The sequence below is a fragment of the Orycteropus afer genome, unplaced genomic scaffold (assembly GCF_000298275.1).
Source record: "Orycteropus afer afer isolate SDZICR_OR568_19922 unplaced genomic scaffold, OryAfe1.0 scaffold00088, whole genome shotgun sequence".
NCBI classification, from domain to species: domain Eukaryota; kingdom Metazoa; phylum Chordata; class Mammalia; order Tubulidentata; family Orycteropodidae; genus Orycteropus; species Orycteropus afer.
In genome coordinates this window covers 1,087,697-1,097,034 of record NW_006921675.1, presented here as the reverse complement: position 1 = coordinate 1,097,034, position 9,338 = coordinate 1,087,697, and the positions used below count along the sequence as shown (strand labels likewise).

Here is a 9,338-nt window from a genome sequence, read left to right as displayed (position 1 = left end):
AGGACTCCAAGAGTAATTTTTTTTAGATGTGTTGGTTCAGAAAAAGGTTTGACCGTGTTGATGTCCATCTAGATGCAGTCTTCTATGCAATCTTAACTCTAGCAAGTTGTAAGCTTTTTATTAAATCCCCATTCCTGGGTCAAGCCTCAGAGTGTTCCAACTAAAAATGACTGAAGAAGGCAGGAGTGAGGACAGTGGCCGAGACTTCCAGCCCCCATGCCTCAGTCCTGAGTGTCCCCTACTCCAGGGACAAACTCCAGGGGTGTTTGAAATAGTCACACTAGCTATATAGGACACTGGCCACAATAACTGCTCACCAAAGCCTGCAGAAGGGAAGTAGTGAAAGGTCTTAATAGGGCCAACTTTTACAGGCAATATCTCATTTTAAAAGAGCTCTGGTGGTGCAGTGGTTAAAGCATTTGCCTGCTAATCAAAAGGTTGGTAGTTAGGAACCACCAGCCAATCTGAAAGAGAAGGATGAAGCAATGTGCTTCTGTAAAGATTTACAGCCTTGGAAACCCTATGGGGCAGTCCTACTCAGTCCTAGAAAGTCACTATGAGTCAGATCTACTCAAGGCAGTGGGTTTGGTTTGGTTTAGCTATCCCATTTTAAAATGCTCCAAATCACCTGTGAAGTAGGTACTGCTATTATTCCCACTAACTATTGATGAAAGTAGACTCTAGAAGGCTTTGTGACTTTTCCAGGGTCCCCCCACCCCAATAAAAGACTAGGGACTTCACTTCATGCCTGTCTGAGCCACACCTGGGCTTTGGAGCCTGGAGAGGATGTGTACACAGTCCAAAGGAGCACAGTGGGGAGGGACTGGGAGGAGGCCAAAGGAAAGGCTCAGCTGGTGTCTGAGAGCCATCTGGTGTCCCCTCCCCCATGGTGGTCTCTCCTTCATCCTCCCCAGGGAGTTGACTGCCTCAGCAGCTGAGGGAAGGACAAAAGGATTGATGCCCAATGCCCCTTCCCTCCTCTCCTGCACCCCACCCTCATTCTGCCCCCGTCTTTCTCATCTGGGTCCCCCCTCCTCAGTCCAGGAAAAAAAGCCCTGCCAGGCCTGGGCCTGGGTGGGGGCAGCAGCAGCCAACCACTCCATCTCCCACCCTCATTCTTGGCCGCTCCTCCTCGGGCCTAGGCCTACTGGGTGGAGAGGACAGGGTACATTTTCAATTTCTCTACATGAACAGCCTGGAATAGATGAAATCTTTGCATATGTTGGAAAACCCCCGTTTTCCAAAGGCAGCTTGTGACCCAGCCACAGAACTTCTGATGACACTGGCCATGGCCTCTGAATAGTCCAGCAGCATTAAAAGGAAACAGAAGGAAGGGAGGATTAAGGTCAATCCTAGGGAAATTCTCCATTATTACTTACGAAGGACAGTTTCCAAAAGGAAGGAAAACGGAAGGTAGCATGGAGGTCTCTAGCAAAGCCAGTCTCAGAAGTGTAGCAGCCAGGTGAGAGGTGCAAACTTGGCTGAGGGTCTGGTGGGCGTCGCTCCCTCCCTCTCTCTTGGCTCTGGTGTCTTCCCTGAGACCCCAGGGCAGGGCAGGGAGGACTCTGGCCCATCACCAGGAGGAGCAGGGCAGGCATGCCCAGTTCTTTGGAATCCCCTTTCTCCTGGGGAAAGAGCAGGCCCAGCTTTGGGCTTGAGGCTAGAGCTGGAGAGGGGGTGGTGGGGGCGGGGGGGGGCAAGACCTTTCAATTCCTGCATTAATCCACCTCCCCAAGCTTTTTACCCAAGTCAGAGGGTTGGCCTGATCAGGTCCACAGAACGCCTCCCAAGCCGGGCTCCCAGCCCCATGCCTCCCACTCCTCTATGCCCTCCCTGCTGCGGGTGGATCCAGCAGAGCTTTAGGGCTTCCAGATCCTTGAGGCCAATGCAGGTTCATTGCAGACACTTTAGGATGCAAATACTGTAGCATGCACAAAGACGAGTATGGCACAGCCACAACCCTCAAGGTGGTCTAAGGCAGGAAAAGATGAGCATCCTAAAGATGTGATTAAAACTCTGGCCAGAGTTTGCGCTCCTAATTGCCTCCCTTACCTATTAGCTGTGTGACCTTTGGCAAGTCACTTACCCTCTCAGAGCATTGGTTTTTCTCATTGTAGATGGAAGGTGTTAGACTAGGTCAGTGTTTTTCAAACTTTTCCAGTCACAGCATCCTTTCTTTAAATGAAATCTTACTTATCACCAGTTTATTAAACAGTCCTAATTTGACAGGGTACAAAAATGACCTTCTTTATCTTTCTTCCAGCCACCTTCTTTAAAGATCTGTGTTGACTCTCCCCTTCCCTTTCCTTAATGCCATCTCAGGGAGACCTGACCACATTCAGCTGCTACAAAGTCTACCTCATCTGTTTCAGTTTAAAGCCTCAATCTGACATCTACTATGGCACCCAGATCCTCCTCTCCTCTAGTTCAGTTTGACCCACGGTCTGAAGGACCCCCAATGTGGAGAATGGTCTGCTGTTTCCTGGCTCCTTCCCTCCTCCCCAGTGCTGTTCTGAGCCTCTATCCTCTGTTGTTGGGGCAGGGAGGAGGGACTGACTGCGTTTCTCTGGAGCCTTGTGGGTTGTCAATTCTTTTGGCCCTTCAGGTGTCCAACATGGCTGACAGGATCCTTCCCACTTCGTGCTGCCAAGCTCTCCCTTCCAGCAGTCAGGCCTTTGGAGGAGGTTTCTGGACAGAGAGCTCAAGCCAGGCTGTCTTCTTGGGTGCTCATGTGGCCCATAGGAGATCCACCCTCCTCACCCCACCTCATCATGGACCACTGGCTGTCCTCTGCTGCCTAAATTTATCCCAACTCTTTCTTCTGCTGCACTAGGCACAAGGGCAGATCAGCAAGGCTCTGCAGAAGGAGGTGCCCAACAGGAAAGGGAGGCCTACTTCTTCCTGTGGGATTCTGTGGACACAATGAGTAGCTCCCTTACCTTGGAGGTACCTCATTTGGTTTAGGAAGGGGCGTCACCCCACCCACCTCCCACTGGAAGGTGCAAAGAGGTAAAGCTACAGCATTTCCTTGCAGTAGTGACACCCTATCCTGGTGATTCTGAACCCCTGCTCACACTGGAGCCACATGAAAAGCTCATTAAGAAATACCAATGTGCTGATCCCACGGTTAACCCAGCATCTCAGGGGTGAGGCCTGGAAATATTTTTTTAAGCTCCTGAGGTGACTGTAAAAAGCAGCTGAGGCTAGGAACCACTGCCCTGCTACAAGAAATTCCATCAAATCACTGGAGCAGGGCCAGTCAGTCCTGCACGATGGCCTGGGATCGGGGGAAAGGGGGGACAGTTAGTGTCCTTGGCATTAGTGTTGTAGCCACAATTTGACCATAACAAAAGATTTCCTCTTCAACATCCTAGAACAATCCTAGCGATTTTCAGGTTGCCCTAGCACCAGAATCCTGTATTTATATGAACTCTTGCTGGAGCCTTCAACTCAGTTGAAGGTAGAGTATCTGGCTGAAACCGGGATAAGAGCTCAGAGCCAGGCAGTGAGTCAGGATTTTGCCAGCAGCATTGGAAACTCCACTTTAGGAGATAACCGAGTCCCTGGGTGGTGCAAACTGACAGGCTGGTGGTATGAGTCCACCTAGAGGCACTTCGGAAGCAGGGCTTGGCCATCTGCTTCCGAAAAAATCAGTAGAACTGGAGCACAGTTCTACTCTGACCCACATGGGATCACTGTGAGTCAGAATCAACTCACAGCCACTGGTAACTGATGATAAGATAATCACTCAGACCCCTTCAGCTCTAAGATCCTACTCTTGCATATTAGATCAGATAGAGAGAGGGGGCCACCCTGCTGCTCTCTGGAGGGAGAGGTGAGTGCTAATGGAGCCAGAGGCACAGGCAGTGTCTAGAGAAGCAGTCCAAGGTGGGTCCCTACAGCAGCTCCTGGCAGGGCCCAGGTGGGGCAGGGGGTGCAGAGCAGTAAGAGCCAGGATCAGGTAGGGGCCAGGGTGAGGCCTCCAGAAGTCTGCTGACTGCCCAGCTTTGCCGAGAACACCATCCCTGAGCCTGAGCCCCAGCAAGGTGTCTCTTCCCCTGTACCCCTGAGCAGGGGGAAGAAGAGAGGCTGCGGACTCAGGACCTGAAGCCGCCACCACTGCCAGGGCAGCAGGAGGACTGCCGGGAGAAAGCCGGTGGGGACGAGAGGCCAGCCACAGAGCCTCTCTTCAAAGTCTTGGACACACCTCTGAGTGAAGGCGATGAGCCCACTACACTGCCAGCCCAGCGGGACCACGGGCACAGCGTGCAAATGGAGGGCTACCTGGGCCGCAAGCACGACCTGGAGGGGCCCAACAAGAAAGCATCCAACAGGTGGGGAGAGGAGGGGCGGGGGCCACTGGGTGGGATGGGAGGGCTAGGCAGCTCCCAGGGATCCCTGCACCCACAGAATGTGGGTATGTGTTGGGGAGAGAGAGGGTGCCCTCTGCCTCTGAGAGCTCCTAGGCAACCATCTGGGCAGTCTGGGGTGGCTTGGTGGGATGGGAAAAGGTCGTCATCAGTTCCATCTCTGAGTTCAAATCCTGTGACCTCATCTAAGTTACTTAAAAGGGGGTGATGACAGCATGGCTCTTTGGTGTAGATACTGTGCCTGGGGCAGAGTAGGCACTCAGTGAGTACTAGTTATTATTATCATCATCCTAGAGTTATATTATTAACAGGTAAGTGCTTCCTGATTGTCTCGGCATTAACAACACATTCTTGACCAAACCCCGTTTTTTTTTACCAATCTGGGCCTCAGTGCCCTCAGTTGTATAATAGGAATTGAGGAGAGGAGACTGGCTTAGATGCCTCCTGGAGGTCCCTCCCAGTGCTGTCATTCAGACTCTATGACCCTGAGGAATTGGTTCAAGGGCTATGTCCTTTCCGGATTCTTGAGGCAATCATGTCCTTGGGCTCAGTCTATCCATGGCTGCCTAGGGACTTCTGCCTGCAGGCAACTGCCCAGGGTCCCGAGCAAATGGGGCAGTTTCAAGAGGTAGAAGTCAGCCATATTCCCAGGGCCACCTGGGAGGACAAAGCATGCTATGGCAGACTCAACAAAGCCATTTCAAATTCTTTGAAAAATGTGGAGACTCAAATATCCTGAAGAGATATTTTACTGGCATATGGAGAGTCCATCGGAGAGAGAACTAACATCTATTGAGCACCTACTACACACTAGGTGAGGAGCTCTGGTGGGGTAGGGCCTAAGGCATTTGACTGCTAATCAGAAAGTTGGCAGTTCAAACCCACCAGCCACTCCGTGGAAGGAAGACTGGGCAATCTACTTCTGTAAAGATTTATTACCTCGGAAACCCAAAGGGGGTTGCTATGAGTCTGAATTGACTTGATGGCAGTGAGTTTGGTTTTTGGTTTATACATTAAGTGCTATGTTAGGAGCTTTTCGTATGTGTTGACTGATAAAACATTCACAACAACCCTGTGATACTGAGGTTTCCATTTTCCAGAATCTCAGAGAGGTTAAGACATTTGTTTGAGGGCAGGATTTTACTCCAAAGTTGTGGTAGTTATGTTTTTGTGTCAACTTGGCTGGGCCTGGTTGAGTGGCTGGGCAGCTGGCGGTAGTTATTCCCCATGATGAAACTGACAATCATCTCCATGGCGGGATCTACCACAAGCAGCTGAGTAGCTGCCTTAGGGAATATGGTCTGCTTCTTGTATATAAGCAGAAGCCTTGGGAATGGTCTCTAGCCCATGGCACGCTTGGACCCTGCATGTAGCCACGTTGTTGCTCAGCAGCAGCCTGGTATGCTCTGCCGACCTTGGGACTTAACAGTGGGCTTATGTTAATGGCCTGCCGGGTGGTTTGGTAACATTGGGACTGTGCCTTCTTACCTGTCAACCTTGGGGCTTCTCAGCCTCAGCAGCCAACAGCTGTCTGAGTGAAGAAATGCCTCTAGCTTCAGTGGGCCGGTAGCAGGAGGCAGAGCTGGACCCCAAGGTTGAGGGGCTTTCACTCAGCCCCTAGAGCCTGGCACTTTGAACTTGGACTTAAAGCCTCCAAATTGTAAGAATAAACTCCTGTTTGTTAAGACCATCCCATTTGTAGTATATTCCTATCAGAGCGGCACTAGGGAACCAGAACAAAAGTCCCAGCTGCTTCTTGAAAGCCACCTCAGTTGGGCTACAAAGAAGGCAGTGAGGTGTAGAGGGAAGATGATTCCTGAGCGGGGAGTCAGAAATCATGGCTTCTTAAAATGGCTCTGCCGCAGCTCTATATGGGTCAAGTTGTCCCTTGGACCTTCCAGTATGTTCTCCCTTGGTGCCTGCCCTACTAGTTCTCCACTTCCTGCCCCGCAAGGGAGGAGGAGGAGGAGACAGAAAAGCTTCATGTTTCTCAATGTTTGTTACTGTAAAAATGCAACAACAGGCTTCCCATTTGTCAGCGGAGACGCTCAGCGTTAGCTCGCGCATTAGTGCATGGGCATGCGGCTTCCTCCAGACATGCCGAGGGAGATGAGCTTTGAGGTGCACAGATGTGTTCCTTTAAAAAGTGCCCAGTGGACTAGGCATACATTATCAAAACAAAAAATAACCACAAACAAACAAAACTTCACAGTACTGTCGTAGGAATCAAATATGCTAATGATGTGAACAGGCTGTGGAATGTTAGGTTTATACTGTTAGCCTTAGATTCAATAATTTTCCTTCTTGAACTATATCTTAAGGTTACAGTCTCAGTGATATGCAAGAATGTTCATCACATTACTATTTAAATTGTGGGTAATTTAAACAATATTATAAGGTCCAACAGTGAAAGGAGATATATCTATATCTATCTATCTATCTATCTATCTATCTATCTATCTATAGTGGTGTAGTGGTTAAGGCATTTGGCTGCTCACCAGAAGCCTGGCAGTGCAACCCCACCAGCCACTCCTCGGAAGGAAGATGGGGCAATCTACTTCCGTAGTGATACTGCCTCAGAAACCCAAGGAGGGGTCACTATGAGTTGGATCTGACTCAATGGTACTTAACAACAAATAACAACATATATATATATATATAACCTTATGGCTGTTCAGGAGCTCTGATGGTGTAGTGCTTAAGGCATTTGACTGCTCAACAGAAGGCTGGCAGTTCAAACCCACCAGCCACTCCTCAGAAGGAAGGTTGGACAATCTACTTCCGTAGTCATACCACCTCGAGAACCCAAGGAGGGGTCGTTATGAGTAGGATCCGACTCCATGGCAGTGGTTTTTGGTATACAGCTGTTCAGAATTATTTTTGAGGCATTTGTTTATGTGTTCCTTTGGGGAGACTCCAGAGCTAACAGAGTTGCCAGAATCTTTACAGAAGCTGATTGCCAGACCTGGCTCTTCTGCAGTACCACTGGGTGGGTTTGAACCCACAACCTTAACGTTGGTGTCGGTTGAACACAGACTGCCCATGCCACCCAGGCACCTTCAGAATTATTTTTAAGAGATACTTGAGGATATGGGAAAATATTCATGGTTTAGTGTTAAGCTTAAAAGTAGGATTATAAATTGAATATACAATATGATCCAATTTAGCTAGACATGTGAATAGAAAAAAGCCTGGAAGGAAATACACTAAATGTTAATAACAGTTAACTTTTGGTGGTGTAATTACATGCAGATGATTTTTCTTTTTGTTTTTTCCCCTGTATTTTTTTAATCTTTTTTTAAAAAAAAGGAAAATGTGTTATTATTTATCAGGGCAGAAATTATGTGATAGAAAAAGAAGTGGTTGGTAAAGCAACAGGAATGGATTATAGAGATGTACCAGGGCTAGAATCCCTGGGTAATGCAAACAATTAACACGCCCTGCTGCTAATTAAAAGGTTGGAAGTTCAAGGCCACCCACTGGTGCTTCAGAAGAAAGGCCTGGTGATCTACTTCTGAAAAACCAACACTTGAAAACTTTAAGGAGTACAGTTAGTAGAACACGTGGGGTCACCCTGAGTTGGGATTGATTGGATGGCAGCTGCGTTTTTTTTGTATCAAGGATGTAGGTGACCTGCCGGTTTGCTTCTTTGCAGGTCCTGGAACAACTTATACTGTGTGCTCAGGAATAGCGAGTTGACCTTCTACAAAGATGCCAAGAACCTGGCCCTAGGGGTACCCTACCATGGGGAGGAACCCTTGACCCTGAGACATGCCATCTGTGAAATTGCTGCCAACTACAAGAAGAAGAAGCATGTCTTTAAGCTGAGGTGAGGTCTTCCAATCCACAGCCCCTTCCCTGGACTTTAACCTTCAGGGCTGGTGGCTGGATTTGGCATTGGTGGCCTGACAGAGGCCCACCATATGGGATCATCTCCTGGCCTGAGCTGCACCTCAGGAGATGGTCCAAGTTCTTGCCTCTCTCAGGAGGTGTGCAGCCTGGGAAGGTTCTGGTTAGTGGACAAGGGGACTGGAAAGGAGCCGCTCTCTGCCCAGCTCTCAGGCAGAAGCTCCAGAGGTGGCACATGACAGAAAACCCTTTGTCCTCCTAGGCTGAGTAATGGCAGCGAGTGGCTCTTCCATGGCAAGGATGAGGTAAGTGCAGGGCCTGCCTAGACCAGATGTGGCTAACAAAGGGGCAGGAGGAAAACATCCAAGCACTTCCCTCAGAATGGGCAGTCCTAGGAGCACCCCTCAGCGTTGTTGGGGCTCTCCCGGCGGCGTGGGCCATGGCAGGAGTCCGGGCTGCATCCCTGACCCTGCCACCCTGCAGGAGGAGATGATGTCCTGGCTGCAGGGCGTAAGCACCGCCATCAACGAGTCCCAGAGCATCCGTGTCAAGGCCCAGAGCCTGCCCCTGCCCTCCATCGCCAGCACCGATGCCAGCCTCGGCAAGAAAGACAAGGAGAAGAGATTCAGCTTCTTCCCTAAAAAGAAGTAGCAGGGCGCGGCGCCCCGCGTGTGGGGCTGGGCGAGGGCCGCGGGGCGCCCGGAAGTGCAGGGCCAAGCCGGGGACGCGCCGGGCGCCGGCGGGCTTGACCTCCACTGCGGCCTGTGGCCTCCGTCCTCCTCCCGCCCGGGCCGCAGCTGCCTGCCGCCTGCCTGCTGAGTCGCCGGGCTGGCCCGAGCCCCGGGTCCCCGCTGCACTGCAATAGCTGCCTTCGTCCGCCCGGCCCGGGCATCTGTCCCCGAAGCCTGCCTCTACCACTCGCCCTCCGCAGCTCCGGCCCCCAGGGAGAGGGGCTCCCAGCTGCTCGGAACCATGGGTGTCTCCGGGCCTGGGAGCAGGAAACGGTTCACTGAGGCACATGCCCTCCTTTCCCCACCCCTCCTCCAGAGCTGAGGGGCGCCAGCCCCCTAAAAAGCTGGAGAAGAAGGTTGAAGGGGGGTTCCTCAAATGCTGCCCATT

The 9,338-nt window shown here is 50.8% G+C and overlaps 1 protein-coding gene across 1 annotated transcript in view; it reads left to right on the top strand.

Moving 5' to 3' along the window:
* Window positions 1-8,870, top strand: part of SPTB (spectrin beta, erythrocytic) — a 105,497-nt gene extending 96,627 nt beyond the window's left edge. The window contains exons 32-35 of the mRNA XM_042781146.1: window positions 4,075-4,334; window positions 8,026-8,199; window positions 8,482-8,524; window positions 8,703-8,870. Coding sequence (XP_042637080.1) covers window positions 4,075-4,334; window positions 8,026-8,199; window positions 8,482-8,524; window positions 8,703-8,870 — 645 coding nt within the window. The remainder of the gene's footprint in view (window positions 1-4,074; window positions 4,335-8,025; window positions 8,200-8,481; window positions 8,525-8,702) is intronic.
* Window positions 8,871-9,338: the final 468 nt, after the last annotated feature.